At 32.1% G+C, this 20,407-nt stretch overlaps 1 protein-coding gene across 4 annotated transcripts in view; it reads right to left on the reverse strand.

Moving 5' to 3' along the window:
- The window catches only part of LOC116845753 (inactive rhomboid protein 1), a 340,621-nt gene that overhangs the window by 63,451 nt on the left and 256,763 nt on the right, over positions 1-20,407 (reverse strand). For all 4 annotated transcript variants that reach the window (XM_032818807.1, XM_032818808.1, XM_032818806.1 and 1 more), the window contains one exon: positions 17,728-17,817. In XM_032818807.1, the coding sequence (XP_032674698.1) occupies positions 17,728-17,817 (90 nt within the window). The remainder of the gene's footprint in view (positions 1-17,727; positions 17,818-20,407) is intronic.

The raw sequence follows: 20,407 nt of genomic DNA on the forward strand, positions 1-20,407 counted from the left end.
CAGTATCAGAGTTCTCAGCCCTGATGATGCAAACTGCAACGTTTGCGAAACGTCGGCACATCGCTGATTCAAGACACTGCTCCATTCCGGAAGCTATACCTAGACATATAAGGACAACCTTTACCCAAGGGAGCTCAGTATCAGAGTTCTCAGCCCTGATGATGCAAACTGCAACGTTTGCGAAACGTCGGCACATCGCTGATTCAAGACACGGCTCCATTCCGGAAGCTATACCTAGACATTGTATCAATGGCCGTGAAAGCCTCAAATCTAGTAATACAGAAGAGATATAAATTATAAGAATAGAAGAATAAAGAATAGAAGAGTAGAGGAGAAAGAAGAAAAAGAAAGAATAGACAAAGAGAGAAACATATTATTTAGACAAAAATAAGGATAAGAATAAAGTAATTTTATAAGTTAATTTAAAAGGTCACACATTGTAATGATAAAGATGCTAAATAACGCGCGCATAGCGCGCGCCTGTAATGTTCTAGAATCAAAAAAGGTACATGAAAAAAAACATCCTTAGAATCTTTAGACCCGAAGTCTTCCCTATATCTTCATGAACAACGATTTGTTTCATATTTGATCTGGAGGAGTGAATCCAAAGGATATTCTGTTCTATATCCAAAGGATATTCTGTTCTATAATCCCTGTTCTAACTAAAATAATATTTACATAAAAACTTTATCAAATTACTGAAAATTAGAACTTAACTAGAATTTCAAAAATATTAATTAAGTTTTTCTAATTTAGTAATTGATTTGAACAAATCTGTTTTATTTTTACTGACTGACAAGTGATTCGAGTAAAATTAATCAGATAATATTTAATTGACGACTGTCATAAGCGAAGGGAAAAGGTTGTTCAATTGACAATTGAACTTAACAAATCTAATTAAAGATCGTTTAATTGACGACTAAAATGTGGAGATTTAATCGATTTAATCAATAAGCATTCAATTACTCAATACTCAGTATTCAATTATTTGAGGTTATAATTAGTTTGTGTATAATATTCATATATCTAAAGCATCTCGTGGCATCGTGAAAGATGTTAATGATTGAGAAACATCAAATAGGATCTGCGTTGAGAGGGTAATTGGTCATACTAATTATCGTGGAACAATCTTCAATTGAAATAATTAAATCAATTAAATTCACTCACATTAATCGTCACTCAAACAGTCTTAAAATTTGCTAAGTTTAATTGTTAACTAAACAATTTGTTCAAATCAATCGTCAATCGGCTTTCTATTGAATTTGTTGAAATCAATTGTGAATTAAATGGTCTCTAATTAAATTGGCTCATATTAATCATTAATTAAATGCGATAATTATTTTAAAAAATGATTAATTATTCGCACTCCTGAACTTGACCAACCAAAATAACAGAAACCAAAATCAGTTGCTTGTTTTATCGAAGTTTGGTTCTAATTCACAATCATTCATCTTTAATACTAACCTGATAAGGCTTTATATAGCCAATGTTTAATAAGAAAAAACTTATCTTTTGAGAAATATTTAAAAATAATTTTTCTGATTTGACATCAGCTGCGTTTCAGACTGCATCGAAAATGTGTTCAAATCATATTGAAATTAAATATAATTGTTTTGTCTGTATTTAGTCAGATATATCTTTCTTTAGACCAAGATTTGCGCGACTTTTAGTTTTATACATAATACATAATGTTAAAAATCGCATACGTAACTCTGGTTATAATGATAGAATTATATAACTAGAGCCTTTAGACTTCGGGTCTAAAAGCTCTAGGGATGTGTTGTTTATGCACCTTTTCTAAAATATTTATTTTAAGAGAAACAATGGATACACATAACCTAATAAAAAATAATCTTTTTAGAACATAAATATTTCTTCTTGAGTTTTATTAAAATCGATATAACATCTTGGGAAAAAAGAAGTTCATATACAGAGTGCCATTTATAATATTAATAACAAATATTTCGTAAAATATGAAATATGCATTATATGAAATATACATTATATGAAAAAATCTTATAGATAAGATTTGTTTGGTTATATAATTGATTTAATTATAATACTTCCGACCATATACGTGTGTATATGTAAGTATATGAAAGTAAAACTGAGTATTATGTAAAACTTAATCTATCAATACTCTCACATCTATCATTACAATGACCTTTTAAATTACCTTATTCTTATCCTTATTTTTGCCTAAATAATATGCTTCTCTCTTTATCTGCCCTTTTATTTTCCTCTTTCTCCTCTACTATTCTATTCTCTATTCTTCTATTCTTATAACTTATATTTCTTCTGTATTATTTTCTTCATGAGCTAACCAACGCGGTGACAGTTATTTACCTGATAATTTGACAGGTGAAAACTACACGAAGCAAGCCACAGCCCACATGAAGTGAGCTAAACGAGAGAACCAATCAGCATCGTAGAAAAACGGCACAATCAAATCTCTTACATACCTTTTTTTAGAGTGGATTTATTGACGTAATAACAGAACGTATATAATGCCGACTGCATATCTTATCAATACATTGACGTAGCACAGAGCTCGTCATACGTTGCATATTTCGACCGATTTTAGACTTACTCCAATTACCGCTATTCTCCTTATCTTTTAAAAATCCTTAAAAAATGCTACTTTAGTTCGTTGTAAACAGTTTCAGCGCGATCTGTTATAAAACCGAATATATCCAAAGAAGCTGCGAAACTAGTTTCTCTCCCTCTCGAGTAAACATGTAATTAGTCAAACTGATTAAAAAACTAGTAGCTTTTGACTAACTCGCTTTTGAATATGGTAGAGTATGGACTACATTATATTTTCTATAGCTCGTTATTCAGTCAGCACAAATTACTAAAAGATGCCTTAAGGCAATGTTGAATACCAACATAACACAATTTCGTTTTCCTTTTCTTCTAATTGGATGAGCTAAATAAAAAATTTTCCGATCACAAAAAATTTTTTTTCTTTATTTCATATAATTGTTTAGCATTAGCCATTCATTAACGTTCGCACTTTTACTCCGTAATAGCATTTCTAATTTAATGTATTTAATTAGAAGAAAAAGGAACCTGCAAAATAGTATTGTATCTTTCTCGATATCCAGCATCGCTTTAAAGACATCTGAAAGAAATAACACATCTTTTATTCACTGAAATGTAGAAATGCAGTTTTGTGATATAGTTGTTGCCTAGCCATTACATATCAAATTTAATAAAGTAGTTGATACTGTCTATTCTCATTACAAATCCGAGTGTGTTATTCTTAAACGCATGAACGTGTAATTGGCTGAATCTCTTTTCATATGTCTCTTACGATTTTAAATCACGTCATTTAATGTGTTTATAATGTATAAATTAGAATTTTATACGTTTGAGCGTGTTAAATGACGTGATTTGAAACGGTAAGAAACATGTAAAAATAGATTCAGCCAATTACACACTTAAGTGTTTAAAAATAATACACTCGGATATGTAGTGCTATGGTTCTATTTTGTTGTAAATATATAATCTAGCTATTATACTCTCAGCAAACATGATTATATGATCAAACGAACTCCAGAGTGAAGTTCAATCATAATTATGTAAATGCTTTCGTCCAAGTAGATAAATGTAGTCATGATATTCCCTTTCAACAAGCGTTTTTAAAGTTTGACTAGAAAAATTTTTTAATGCAAGTGTAGGCTTCTTAGTATGTGCGACCTATGTTATTTAGTATGTTGGTTACTTCATGATTTAAAGCTTATCACAAATCGAAAAAGGACAAGGATAGAAAAATGTAGTATTTCCTGGGATTGGGAGGATATCTCTACTCGGATGAAAGCATTCGCATAATTATGATCGAACTTCACTCTGGAGTTCGTTTGATCATATAATTATGCTCTGCATTTCGTCCGAGTAAATAAATGTAGCTGTTCACAGATAACAATTTAAGCGGCTGTAAGTAAAGTAATTATCTGGAAGCGTAACAAGAAAATTATTTAATTAATTTTTAATTATTTATTTTTAAACACTTAAAAGAAAGAAATGTCAAAATAGACTTTAATGACAACGTTCAATATCATTCAAAATAAATGCTATTGTAAGCTTATAAACAATAACTAAATAAACATTTTATACTTAACGGTTTAAAATGATCGCTTCTGATATATCTGACGCCGGCATTAGAGGCCTATTATAAAATTTCGCAAAAGTCGAAAAGTTCTTAGACCAACTGCATTCCGAATTTCGTCAACCGTAATGCCTCCATAAGCCGCTGCGAAGGAGCTAGCATGACGCGAATGTGTCATAAAAATGGAGGTATTAACTCCTCCCTCGGAAAGAGTTAGCTTTCAACGACTAATAGACTAGTAGATAGAGTTATATAACAACTAATAGAAGCCTCCCGTCATTTAACACGCTCAAACGTATAAAATTCTAATTTATACATTATAAACATATTAAATGACGTGATTTAAAATCGTATAGGTTTTTTAAAAGTTACAAATAAGGCAAAAGGAGGTTCTGGCATTAAATCCTGAGAATTAAGAATATAATAGCGCAGAAGCGATACAACAGATAAAGCAGCCTGATCTTGACGGAATATCATTAAAGGTTGAGATCGATTAATCCCTGAGGTTTTCAGACGATCAGGAATGTTAATAATTACAGTATCCGATAAAAATTGAATGTTACTGCATTTTATAAGAGACAGCGTTTGTACTCTCTGCATTGATGCTAATATTAGTAAAGTAGCTAACTTTCGAGTGAGAAGCTCTAGGCTTAAACATTCATGTAGCCATAAGGAGACCAGGTATGTAATAATGGGCGCCGGACGTTAAAGCATATTTTGATTTCAACGGTTTTAATACAGATACACCTTTGAAGAAACACCTCATTCTTTCATCGGAAGATTAATATTAGTTATTAACGATAATGCAGAACGATATGAATTAAGAGTACCATATTATCATATTTATAATATTTTGAAGTTGTGCTGATAAAAAACTGAGAACCTTTGGCTGAAACCATTCTAATCTGTGTTCGATATAAGATAACCACCATAGTTTAATAGGCTTTGTATATAAAGTCGAAGTAGCAAGAGATGCAAAAGCTATTTCTATAGCTACTTCCGGAAAACCTTTTCGTCGGAAACTTTTCTGACAATATCCCTGCAACCAGGGAAATTGTTTGCCAAGACGGATGTTGATTTCTAAAAGAAGAAATTAACAGATTAGGATTTGGTTCAAAATAAACTAAATCCGAGATACATAATTTAGTGAAAAGCGGGAACCATGGTGGAGCTGGCCATCTAGGAAATAATAAAATGCCTTCTGCTTTATCATCTATAATTTTCCTTAAGACTTTAGAGATCAGTACAAAAAACGGAAAAGCATAGAAATAAAATTCACTCCAATGTAAAGGCATCAATGGCAAAAACAAAAAGATCAGGAAACCATGAAACAAATCTCTCGCACTTTGAATTAATATGAGATGCAAAGAGATCTATTTCAAATGGTCTAAACTTGTTCTTAATCTGTGAGAAAAATATAGAATTAATCTCCCACTTAGTTTCAATTGAAACTACTCTAGATTCAGTATCCGCAACAACGTTATCGAATGAATTAATATAAAAAGCAAAAAGTATAAATCCCTTGATTCACATCACTGCTATATGAATTTTGCAAAGGCTGAAAGTTTTGGAAATCGAGAGGAACCATCTTTGTTAATATATGCAATTGCCGTGGTATTACCTATACGTAACAATAAGTTCTGTGAGCGTATATTACTCACAAAAGATTTAAAAGCATATTCCACAGCTTTAAGTTCCAAAAAATTAATATATTCCTTGCTCTCTTGAAAAGACTATAGACTGTGTTTTTTTATTTTCCATGAACGCACTCCAATCCGTGAAGCGAAAAAAATTTCAGAAAAAAATTTTCGCTTGACTGAAGATCTTGAGATTGGTGACGATCGTAATTTGTAACCACCATTGAAAATCGGGTTGGAGTGTAGAACAAAGTTTCATTCGAGTATCGCAATCAAGATTCAAGTCTATATAAGCAAGAAACTTTCTTTCAAAATCTCTCATGTATATTGTTCCATAAAAAACCGTTCGACAAATACAATTTAACGTTTCTATGAGACTAGCAAAATCACGAATTTTGCACGATTGTCAATGAAATTAGCTAATCTGCCAGCAGTTGAGATTACCTCTACCGACGGTACTGGACATTCCTGGTTCGAGAGCTCGATCGCTGTCTCGTCGAACGAGGTGTAGCCTTTGCCCCGCGACGAAACATTGATCTGTGAACAAAGGTTTTCACATTTCCCTGTAAAGGAAGTCGCGATTGAAACTGAGACTTCCTCGAACTCGGTATCTTCCGCTTTATAGGTGGGACGTTTATTAGTCGGCAAATTTTTAACTAATTTGTCAGTTGCTGTCGCATCCTTAATTTTATTCAAATATTGTTCATTAAAAAGATAAGTATCAATAGGTGACATATTTAAAGTATACTTAGCCGAAGACGATAACATTGGCGTAATCAAGGCACGTCTGGTTTTCGACAAATGATGTTGAACGTGAAAAATAAGACGACCTGTATCGCTTGCTAATTCAAATATATATTTGGAATCTCATTATTCTTCAGGCTTTAAGAGCTCTGTTAAAAAGTTGGCTTAAGCCGCTAACATAGCCTCGAGTATATTCTGAGTTACTACCTGGTACTTATCCCTTTTAATTGATGTAAACGGAATGGCTTATTTTACCTCAGAATTAAGAATAGGAGCCTTGGCTAATGGTAATTAGTGAATATAGAAGACCATAAATTTTTAACTAAATCATAGACTGCCGGACCGGAACTCGCCTCGTCACAATTAGTGCCCATTAAATTTATTTTAAAAGCCGCAACATCATGTTTTCCATCAGTGGCTTCCGTAACGAATGTCACCGAACGACCACTTACAGGAACTTCTTCAGGTTCGTCTCCATCGATTGATTCTGAAAGATTGAAATAATCGATGTTCGAAGGTTCACGTGTCAATTAATCTGGAAAACACTAGCATGGACATGACCACACTTTTGGTTCTGAGTTTAGACTAAACAAAAACGTACAGATTTGTCTCTACAGACAATCTCATGATCATTGAGTGATTCATAGACAAGACCAAACTCAAAGGTTCATAGCCATAAAATGATAGTCAAAAATAAATATCTTGGACTCATCTCTATGAAGATCCTCACAGATATTAAGACTAAATAGACTCGAACACTCGATAGTGATTCGTGGTCTAAAAGGCATAGCGGTAATAGAAACCTCCGCCTGTTCATCCGACTGTCTAACAGTTGAATCTCCGATTATTTCATCGACCGGGTGAGATAAAGATACATTCGAAAGATTGGGGTCGACTATATGGGACTCCTGTTGTACCACTGCATCAGTACGAAGCTAAAATAGTAATCCGAGCAATAAATTGAGTTTTTCCTCCAGACGTGTTGATGGTCAATGATCTGATGAATGAGAAAGCTCGATGAAAGAATTCTGCGAATAAACGTCTGAATCTTCCAAAGAAGGTTTTCGTGAACGTTTAGAGCTTGAAGATTTATGCCTGCGATTTTCTTTAAACTCGTATTCACGATCGAATGAGCGTCTTCGAGACCGCTTGTGAGATTTTCGAGAATGTCTAAAAGAATCTTAAGAAAAACTTGCACAAAAACGTCGGTTATTCGGGAGAACAAGCAACACAATGAAGTAACCTAACAACATATTGAACAACATAGGACGCACTTTACTGAGAAGCCTACACTTGCATTAAAAAATTTTTCTGGTCAAACTTTAAAAACGCTTGTTGAAAGGAAGTATCATACGGCATGACTACATTTATCTACTCGGACGAAATGCAGAGCATAACATATTATTGATATGAGTAATATATACAGGGTGTGGCGCCAAAATCCGGACAAATTATACATTTTTCCAAACATATTTTTTATTGCAAAAATGAAAAGGTTCACAAAATTTTTTTAGCCACATTGTTTGTAAGGCCATAAAGAACACATTTACTCAATATATCCCCCGCTTGCTTGAATGACTGCCTCCATTCTCGGTCTGAAGCGTGCGCAGGCGCGCTTTAATGTGTCACGGTCCATATCGGTGAATGCCGCTTCAATAGCGGCTCTCAATGATACGACGTCTGGACTTGTTCGTGACCCTTTCAACTACGCTCCATACATAGAAGTCCAAAAGATTCAAATCTGGGCTGTTGGGAGGCCAGAATTCTTTCGATCAAAATATGTCGACGTTGTCCGACAACCAACTCGCTTTGTCCTGGCGGCTTCGGAAAGCATCTGTCTTACTTTAATTGTGTAAAACTTGTAGCGAAGGTCCTCTTCGACAATTCGATGCATAGTTTTCTCGTTCACACCAACAACCGACAACAATTTTCGGATCGACTGCCCTGGATCTTCAAAAATCAGCTCCTGAGCCCGTTGAATGATGTCGAGCGTCCTGACAATGCGCTCCTTCGAGTGGGTTTTCCTCGCCGGTGTTGCAAAACCTTCGTTGGACTTCTCCGACTCATTGTACTTTGCGATGACATCATACACATCGATCTCGGGTACCCGAAGAACCGAATGATTTCTGTTGCCGAGCGCCCAGCGCGAACACTTTCGATAATCGCGGCTCTTCGGTTATACTCCGCACTTGGTTTCAACATTGCGACTGTTTCGAGGTTATGATGGTTTAGTACATGCTTCAAGCTATTTGAACGCTAATCGCGACATCTACCAGTGGTATAGAACGGCGAGAATTTCAAATTGAATTTTGTCCGAATTTTGGCGCCGCACCCTGTAATTTTATATCCACTGACGTCAAATGACACGAGGTCAACTTTGCTTTTTTAGATAGAAATATACACCCTTTTTATGTAACTTTAATATCGTTTTATTCTTCACACTCCACTATTACGTCTATATGTCGTTTGTTATATTATAAGATGACGATATTTTGTCATATAGTAACATAATTTGCATAACGTTTTAACGGATATTCGTCCTTTACAATATAATAATATAGTAAAACAGAGTAACACGCATTTATATAAACAGGGTATCCTATTTTAAAAGATGCACCCTGATAATTCTTCAGCCAAGCATATTCAGCAAAAATGTTCCAGACAAAAGTTATATAGTTCGATAAAGGACATAACAAGGTACCATTGGTTTGACCTTGCATGGTGCCGCTAACATCAGGTCAAAGTCAACTTTGCTTTTTTAAATATAAATATATATTTTTTTATTACGGAATTTTATTCTACGTAAAGAAAAAAATAACTTTTGTTTGAAAATATTTTTTATAGGACCTCTATTTTTTAAGATATTTACGGAAATATCTACAAAATTATTGATTTCAATAATTATTTACTCGAATTCTACCAACTTTACCGAAAAATAGCAAGAGATAAAAATTGTTTATTTTCTTCTCATAGAGTTGTGAGAAATTTTTCAGAATTTTTTAATCAACTTTTTAGTACTTCAAGAAAATGCAAGAAAATGCATCACTAAAAAGTTAATTAAAAATTCTGAAAAAATTTTCAGAGCTCTATGAAAAGAAAATAGATAATTTTTATCTCTTGCTATTTTTCGGTAAAGTTGATGAAATTCGAGTAAAAAATTATTGAAAATAACCAATAATTTTGTAAATATTTCCATAAATATTTTAGAAAATAGAGTTCGTATAAAAAAGTCTTCAAACAAAAGTTGTCTATTTCTTTATATAGAATAAAATTCCGTAATAAAAAATATGTTTCTATTTAAAAAAGCAAAGTTGACATCGACCTGACGTTAGCAGCACCACGCAAGGTCAAACCAATGGTACCTTCTTATGTCCTCTATCGAACTATATAACTTTTGTCTGAAATATTTTTGCTAAATATGCTTAGCTGAAGAATTATCAGAGTGCATCTTTAAAAATGGGACACCTTATATATTTCAAAAAAATAGATATAATGTTTATAAAAATAATAATAATTATAGTATATAATTAATAATTATTAATAATTATAATTATTAATAATTATTAGTTTATAAATAATAATAGTTATAATTTCAAAAAAATAGATATAATGTTTCTTGTTTACTGGGTGTATAAGTGCAAGTCATAAAATATGTGTGTGTGTGTGTGTGTGCACGATATTGTCAAAGCAGTTAGGACCATTGCTTGCCCATTCGATCTTCGAAATTAAACAGTCGAGCGGGTTAAAAGGAAAGTTTGGTAATCGCGATAGTAGAAGCAGCTCGAGATCGAAATCATAGAGAAAATTGTGCAACCTTTCGTCGCTAGTATTTTTTTACCAAACATTAGTTATTTTGGATTAGTTATTTTGGATTTTAATAATTAAATTTATTTGAATTCAACAAAAATATTCGCAAGCTTAACGTAGAACATAAATTTCCACTCAGGTATACTGTGAATATAGGCACTATAAATTTTGTATCGGAAATTAGAGTTTTATACAGTTATTTTAAAAAGAAAACAGTACTGATCCATTCAAATTAATTGTAAATATTTTTACAGTTCTTTAAATAGTTTTCTGTTGGTTTTTAAAATAATCAGTAACTCAATCACATTAAATGCAACAATAACATACACGGTGAATGCATATATACGCTATTAATGTTACATTTAATACAATTGAATTTCTGATTTTTCTCTAAACCAACAGTCATGATATAAAAATATGTATATACGATGCGCCCGAATCAAAATATCCTAGCTGGAAATGGAAGATATTATTAGAAATATATGTTCATCAATAACGAATCGTTATAAAATAGGACGGTTCGAAAAATTGATTATATTCGACCCTTGGTTCTTGTATGAATCAGGATGTCTATTCAATATATTCTATATTGAACGTTAATTATAGTGAACGTTACATTACTGACTGGTAACGAATTGGTAAACACCAATTAACAGTAACTTTACATAATATTATAGTTTGTTACATAGTAATGTAAGTGTAATATAACAAATGTGTACAGAACAGTTATATACAGGGTGAATTTTTAACTTGAGACTGCAAAATATCTGGAAAATAAGCATTGTACGAAAAAATGTTCCAAATAAACGCTCAATATTTTCGAGCAATACTATCCCGCAAAAGTTAACCTCCTCTCGCCCGCCTGAGGGTGGGGTAGGGGTTAACTTTGAAATTTTAAATGGGAATCCCTACTTTTGACTGCAAATTCGAATTCTACGTTTAAAAACACGTAAATTTTGTCTGAAATATTTTTTTCGATTCCTGATAGATGGCGCTGCATTCGGAAAAAATTGGTTAACCTTCGTTTTCTTCAAGAGAAATCCGCATTTGATATTTGAGATTTTCGCGATGTCCATAAATATTAGATTTGGTCTCCCCATGTATTATTGAATGGAAATCCCCATGTTTTATTGCATAATGATGCTACATTGCAGAAAAATAATTTTTATCTGAACATATTTTCGAATTATCATAGATGTCTACGATAATTTTTTATCTATTCTTAGCTATATCCAGGATTAACGACATGGACGTGACGGAAATTAATCCCTTTAGGATGCTTGTTTATTGTGAGTCCCTTTGCCTCTCATCATTCAATTCAATAAGTGCTTGTATTTAGTGAGTCCCCTTGTCTCTCATCATTCAATTCAATAAGTGCTCGAACTGATGACCTTCAACTTCGATGCATTTATTGATCCAATAACAAAAATAATTAACCAATTTTCGTCGAATGCAGCAGGAATAAAAAAATGTTTCAAACAAAATTTACGTGATTTTAGACGTAGAATCCGCATCTGCAATAAAAAGTAGGGATTCCTATTTAAGATTTCAAAGTTATCCCCCACCCCCAAGGGGGCAGGAGGCGGCTAACTTTTGCGGGATAATATTACCTCCTCAAAAATATTGAGGGTTTATTTGGAACATTTTTTCGTATAATAATTATTTTTCCAGATATTTTGTAGTCTCAAGTTAAAAAACACCTTGTATATAATCTGTGTATACAGGGTATCCCATTTTAACATTCACACTGAAATATCTCGAAATGTACAAAAAATACAGAAAAAAGTTTCAAACAAAAGTTATACGGTTCGATGAAAAACATAAAAAGGTATCATTGGTTTGCTTTTAGGTGGCGCCGCCAAGGTCAGGTCGACGTCAACTTTACTTTTTTAAACAGAAACATATATTTTTTTTATTACGGAATTTTATTCTGCGTAAAGAAACAAATAACTTTTTATACAACCTCTATTTTCTAATACTTACGGAAATATCTACAAAATTATTGGTTTCAATAATTTTTTACTCAAATTCTATTAACTTTATTGAAAAATGGTAAGAGATAAAAATTATCTATTTTCCTCTCATAGAGCTCTGAAAATTTTTTCAGAATTTTTTATAAACTTTTTAGTATTTCAAGAAAATGCAAAAAATATAGTACTAAAAAGTTAATTGAAAAATTCTGGAAAAATTCTCAGAGCTCTATGAAAAGGAAATAAACAATTTTTAATAAATAAACAATTAGCGGTAAAAGGAAAGTTACGTCATTTCGGCTCGAATAATAGTTGATTCTCGTGATTGTTTAGCCACAAGATAGTAGATTTCTAATATCGCTACTAACCAATATAATGTAACATTTACTTCTAGTATAGGAGATATAATTAATTAAATTATCTAACAGCTAAACACGAGAAATTATGTGATGAACAATTATAACTTTATAATTAGACCCCCTCGTAGAATGCTCCGTCCAGGTATTCATATGTTGGTGGTTCACGAGGGGAATTCACAAAAAGATATTCGGAGTCTGCGAGGGAATTCGATATAGAGCATAAGCTGATCGCGAGAGGCCATGAATTTCCCGTTAGAACCGAAATCGAGTTCTATCGGCGACGACGTTTTCTAGGTCACGCGTAAAATATTCTAATGGGTCACCGTGTGTATACGAAAGACACACTTTCCTTCAGCGATATATGCTCCAGTCGTTGTCCAGCTTGTTCGAGCTAAGTGGTAAGTTTTGAAATATGGCCGACCGCCTGCAACACGGGTAAAATACATTGCGCAATACGCACGTGTGCGGTTTCCATTCGATGCGTTCGTGTGGCCGATCAGAACGCATCACGCATAGAAAAAACGCAAATTCAATATCTATTTCGTGACGAACTCACACTGGAAATCGAAGTAAAGAGAAAAGACTCAACGTCTCACTTAGTAAGACATTTATTAGTCGTTTACGTCGCACTTGTTAAGACATTTATTGGTCGTTTTATATTCTCGTTATTGATATTAATTGTAAATGTCAGGTAATTCTTTCTGGAAATATTTTCAAATTAGTTTTACTGGAATTGTCTTTTGGATTCAAATCAAATGTTTGCTCAGAGTGTTCATTGTTATTCAAATGAAAATAAATTCTTCAAGCATAAATAAGCGAGAATATTGAATTGAAGGATTGTTAAAAAAAATCGTTTAATCCTTCATATTACAAAACCTTGAACGGTTAAGCTGCGAATGGTTTTATTCAATTTATGAGTGTACCGCTGCGCCCGCTCCGTTATTTTCGCGAACCGTTGTATATAAGTGGCGTAATATCAGTGAAATAATCACGGGTCATAAAACACCTGAATAATTCGAAGGTGAAACATTGTTTTAGCTTGGTGAGCGCAAAATTTGCGCGACCGGAAATAAGCTCTCCCAGCGTAAACTAAAACCAAAGTTACGTAATGGGGCGACGGGCGGGCACGGCTCGCTCTACTTTTATGACTGGAATTACTCTACTTTGGCTAATCTAAACTTTAAGGCTAATGTAACGTAATTCAGCGAAGGCGGTTTACACCCAGCCGTCTAATTACGGTCGCGCGATTCGCTTTGCGATCTTGATAAATTTACCCGTGTATGTATATTTATCGAATCGTTGCTCCACCAGCCATCTCGACGTAAGATGGAACAAAATCGCACAAATAGATCAGCCAATCAAATCTATAGAAGAGAAGAAATCAACCCTTGCAGTTTTAAATATATTTTGCATGAAATTGGAGGAATTAGACGATTAATCAATCAAAATCGTATTTCAATTAATTCAATCATACGAATAATTAATTGAGTAGATAAATAACTTCTGGGCTGCGTTCTAAAACTCTACTCTAAGTAGTGAAGTTAACTTTTCGCCATTCTAAAACGTAGAGCAACATATTATGGGCAGAGCTTACGCAAAAATTGAGGTAAGTGTGCTCGAAGTTAACTTTAATCCTGCTTCCAAAATGGATCGGAAGAGTAAATCCCAATGTAAAAACATAAATTTGTAAAAAGTATATATTACTATATATATAATTCTAACAAGCATCTGATAACTTTTAGCGACTCATTTTACAGAAAACTATGGCTCTTATCCACCAATTATCCAATAAACATCAAATATCAGTAACATAACATCGATGTTACAAAGTCAACTTAATCATATTGTATGTTATGTAACTGTTACATGTTATATATATAAGGTGGGGCAATAACTATAACTACTTTAAATATTTTTTAATTCATGTAGTCCAAAGGAAAATTTGTGTAACCAAATAGCATAGTACAAAGAGGGCTATAATATGGCGATAATAACTTTTGTCCAGGTAGAGGCACTTCAGAGATATCAAGGTCACGTTTTTATTCCTTTATATTTCTTTAAATGGAATCGATATGTTTTATTTCCATCATATGATAGAAGGACTCAAAACAAGTTTAAAATATATAACACAAAATCATTGAACAAAATTAAAAGTAAAAAAGCAATAAAAAAATATTAAGTTTTCCATATTAAGTGAATACGTTTATAAACGATGTTCGAAATGATGACCATTAATACGACATCATTATTAATACGACATTGGATTCTTCTGATCATTGATTGACTTGTTCTTCTAATAACGTCTGGAGTTATTGATGCATTGGCTGCAATAATCCGTTCTTGTATGATGTAGTTGGTTCGGTTTTGTAGACCATGTTCTTTAGGGTTCCCCATAAAAAGAAATTCAGTGGTGTCAAGTCTAGTGAACGAGGTGGCCGTAATACAGGATCCCCAAATTCAATCCAGCGATTTGCAAATATTTCTTTGAGTTTATTTCTCGCAAACAATGAAAAATGAGTCAGGCATCCATCATGCTGGTACTACATTGTTTGTCGTTTTATTAAAGGCAAGTCTTCTAACAAAAGATTCAATAAATGCTCAAGAAAATTAGCGTAGCTATTGCCATTTAAATGTCCGTCGATAATAAGGACCAATAATTTTGTCATATATAATCGCACCATTTATTCAAAGATCATTGCCTCTGATGTTTGACTTGCCGCAGCCAATGAAGATTTTCCGTTGCCCAGAAATGTATGTTATGCAAGTTAATATTTCCATGATTAATAAATATTACCTCATCAATAAATAACACAGTATAAAAAAATGAATTGTTTTGAATTTGATGTTGAACCCATTGACAAAATGTAATTCATAAAATCCATTCCATGTAATTCTTGATGAAAGCTAATATGGTACGGATGGAATTTGTGACGATGTAAAATGCGAAGTACGCTCTTCTGATTAACACCAGATTCTTCTTCAATTTGTCGTGAACTAATTTGAGAATTTCGAGTCACCATTGCGAGAATATTAATTTCATTTCCTTCATGTGTTACTTTCTTTTCACGTTCACCTTTTCGGATATACAAGCTACCAGTTTGTCTAAGTTTATCGCATAGATTTTTAAATGTTTGACGCAAAGGTTGAATGCGATCAGGATACTGTTCAACATACAAAGTTTTCGCTTGCATAGAATTTTGTTGATATTCTCTATAAATGAGGATCATATCAACTTGTTCTTCAAATGGATATATCTTGCACAATAGACTGCTCTATCGATACTAATCTAATCGATACTAATCGATACTAATTCATATTCATGTTTATGATATCCTGTGAACATATTAAAATGTTCTTCAAAGTGTTTGTTTTCTTTCCTTAAAGTACCTTCATTGAGATGGATCATTTCAATGGAAAATAAATATTTTATTGAAAGATATCTTAGCATTTCTCATCTTAGCAAGTTCTCAAGACAAACTAATAATAAAATAAAATAAAAATAAAATGAAAATCAGTCAATCGTGCACGTTGTATCCGTACTTTTTTTATCGTTTTTTTACTTTTAATCTTGTTCAACGATTTTGTGTTATATGTTGAACTTGTTTTGAATCCTTCTATCATATGATGGAAACAAAACATATCGATTCCATTTAAAAAAATGACCTTGATATCTCTGAAGTGCCTCCACTTGGACAAAAGTCATTATCGCCATATTATAGCCCTCTTTGTACTATACTATTTAGTTACACAAATTTTTCTTTGGACTACATGAATTAAAAAATATTTAATAGTTATTGCCTCACCCTGTATATTAAAGATTTGTTAACTCTAATTATTTTTCAGTAATTTTTTAAACTACTACGAAATAAACGTTATCACATTTTATGTATAGAAGCTACAGGTCTGTTCTTTTTCACTGAATGATCTAATGTAACTAATATGCTCTAATGGAACTTAAAAAAACAGGTGTTAAACAGTTGAGATTTCGTTGAAAAAAGGAAAAAACTATTGCAAGTTAGTGCAAGGAATGTATGTATGCAGCAAATAATAAAAAGTTATTCTTTCCTGTTCAAAAGCTCTTGGAGCTGGTAGCTTATACTGGTCTACTCTGTAACCTTCACTACTTTGAGTTTTATAAGGTCGATCATGTAGAGTTTTGAAACGCAGTCTTGGTAGTTCTACTACAATTTTCGCTTTCGTTGTTGATTTCAACAAGCTTAGGTAATAACTAATTTACTAGTTAGGTTAAAATAATTCATAATTTTTAACTTATTTAATTTTAAATAAATTTAAATAACTTTCAATTTTAAATAAGTTTATTTTTAATTTTAGATGTTTATTTTAAAATGTATTAAGATTATTTAATGTAAATTAAAATTAAAACTATCATCATATTAAAATCATTGCGGATTACTCAAAATATAAAATAAAAAAATTTTTTTTAAATAATACCAACAAAATTTTATTCTCTCTCAGCGTTAATATTATTTTCTTATGTGAAATCCGTGCAAAACAGCAATATTTTCTCTTAAAAACCATTATTTCACATATTAAATTTAACATATGATTTAATTTTTACAAATTAATTATAATATTAATAAAGTTATTAATAAAGTTATTATTCAAAATTTTATTCTCTCTCAGCGTTAATATTATTTTCTTATGTGAAATCCGTGCAAAACAGCAATATTTTCTCTTAAAAACCATTATTTCACATATTAAATTTAACATATGATTTAATTTTTACAAATTAATTATAAAAATCTAATTATACAAAAACGTACGTATTACTTTTCATAATAAACTATTATCTTTAATAAGTTAATTTAATGTTAACTCAACTTATAATTAAGTTAATTTTAGTATATGTAATTTTTAACTTTAATGTAATTTTAAACTTAATTAATTTTATAGACAATTAATTTTAAATTTGACTTTGTTAAAAAATAAATTAACTTATCTAATCCTACTTTTCAGTGAGGAATTGAATGTGTATAACGGGGAAATTTATATAATACATTATAAAAGTAAACAATCTATCAAAAAGATTTTGACGCAAGATGAAAGATCGGAGAATAAAAGATTGGCCAATGACTTACCTCGACGATGTAATGGAGACCCGACAGCGTTATCCTCGCAACAGAATCTTTTCTCCGTACTGGTTGTTGCCATCGTCTGAGCGTAACACCCTGCAAGCATTTTTAAAAACGTGTTGTCACCATCAACAATTTCTCATAATTTACTTAATTTTCTCGTCAAAATAATTCGAGCGAGATTGGAGAAAAATCGATCGAACAAATGTTACGTTGAGTAGAAATAAGCTTACCTGTGTTGTGTGTGTATAAGTTAATAGCCAGCTAGTGTTAAATTTTTGCTAGATTAAATTTCCTAACTTGTTACTAGAGTTTGTTACGCACTAATTATTTACTGAATTGGTTTTGTGATCTAGTTCGTATCTAGTCATATCTAGCCGTATCTATTACATGTCAAATATGATACAATAGATATGAGGGCGCTATCTACTAAAAAATATATAATCTAGGTATTATGTATCACTACTAATATTTGAAAAAAATAGGTAGCAAGTCAAAATTAAAATATTTCATAAAAATTTTAAGACTCCTGAGTATTCGGCGCGGATCTCTTGATTGATGACATCAAAAACAAAGAAAACGAGGAAACGCATGTCTACAATTTTTACATGTCATTCCTAAATAAAAACATATTTGTTGAAAGAACACTTTTGATCAATTAAACATACTTATGCTCTAAAAACTACCTTTTTCCCTTGACTTGAGTGAATAAATATTCGTAACATTAACTTGACAAATACATTTCTCTTCAACCAACCTCATAATTTTACTGTTTATTTTGCAGTTATTTATTGACTATCAACGGAAAATGATAGTTTTTAGAAATACTTTACATATATGCTCAAACAATTTGAAGAGTTCTTTCATATAAATATCTGTTTATTTGGAAACAGCAAGCAAGAATTTTCAACGCGTCATTTCTTGCTTCTGGCATCACAACCTAATATAGCTGCGGCGAGTACCCAGGAATTATAAGGAAGCAGAAGTAAGCGTTATATTATTAATTGGCAACTAGTTATGATTTTTAGTTATGATTTTCATAATTAAAATTTATTTTATCTATTCATTAACAAAGTTATTTATCTAACTATGAAGAGGGTTACACAACATTTTCCCGAAAACTAGATGGAAACATGGTGATACCAACAAAAACTCCTAGGCAACACAATTTTAATTTCTACGGATTAGTCACATTGTTGAAGTAGTTGAAGTCCATGAATTTTGCGGAGTCGTTTTGACATATGCGTATCAAATATGTTATGTCAAATAACAAATATTATATAGCATAATATAACATAATATTATATAATAGCATTGTGATATTCAATTAAAAGGAGAATAAATAAAAATTATACAAATAAGTGAAAATAAAGTGCATGACAAGAGATAGACAAAGGGAAAAAGTGATTTATATATTTATATGTAAGAGGATAAATTCAATCAAACGTAATTAAATGTAATTAGTTTTTCAGTTTTTTGACGTACCTTAATAAACATCATTTATGATTGAAACATCGTTCTTCATTGGAATCATAGTTACGTTTAATTACGTTTGATATAATAATTTTTATCCTCTTACATATAAATATATAAACCACTTTTTTACTTTGTTCATCTCTATGTACTTTGTTTTCATGCGCGTGTGTGTGTATTTATATAATTTTTATTTATTCTCCTTTCAATTAAATGTCACAATGCACTTATGTTATATAATATTTGTTATTTGACACATACACACACATATGTCAAAACGACTCCACAAAATTTATGAACTCACTACTTCAACAGTGGCACTAATCCGCAGAAATTACAATTATGTGGCCTAGAGGTGTTTGTTGGTACAACATTTTCCCATCTACCAAGTATATAAATATGAAACCGGAATTTTTGTATAGAAAATACACGTTTATTGTATGAAAATGATAAAAAATATTTTATTCAAAATATTGCCCATCGCTAGCTATACATTTTTCCCACCTGTCTGACAATTTGTGGATGCCACGCCAAAAAAAACTGTTGCTCTTTTGAGGCAAACCAGTCATCGAGCCATTTTCGTACATTTTTGTAAGAAGTGAAGCACTGTTTAGCAAGTGCGTGTCCCATCGATGCAAATAAATAGTAATCGGACGGAGCCAAGTCTGGTAAGCCGCATGCGAAAGTATTTCCCAACTAAACGCCTCAATCGTTTCCTTGACCAGTTTTGCTGTGTGTGCTGGTGCATTATCATGAAACAAAATCACTTTGTGTTGCTTTTTTTATATTCTGGTTGTTTTTCACGCAAAGTTTGATTCAAATCGATCATTTGTTGTCGGTAGCGTTCAGTATTAACGGTTTGGCCAGGTTTTAGCAGCTCATAATAGATCACACCCTTCTGATCCCACCAAACACAGAGCATTGTCTTCCGTCCATAGCGATTTGGCCTTGCAGTCGATGTCGATGGTTCGCCTGGAGTTACCCATGATCTTTTACGCTTAGGATTCTCAAAATATATCCACTTTTCATCGCCAGTCACAATTCGATGGAGAAATGACTTTCTTTTGTACCTGGCGAGCAGCATTTCGCAAGTGGTTTTTCGGTTGTCCTGCTGTCTTTCATTCAGTTCATGTGGAACCCATTTTCCCATCTTCTGGATCTTTCCCATAGCTTTCAAACGTATGGAGACGGCTTCTCGTGTCACATTTAATTG

The sequence above is a fragment of the Odontomachus brunneus genome, unplaced genomic scaffold (assembly GCF_010583005.1).
Source record: "Odontomachus brunneus isolate Ranch 3 - 2012 unplaced genomic scaffold, Obru_v1 Obru_scaffold_057, whole genome shotgun sequence".
NCBI classification, from domain to species: Eukaryota; Metazoa; Arthropoda; class Insecta; order Hymenoptera; family Formicidae; genus Odontomachus; species Odontomachus brunneus.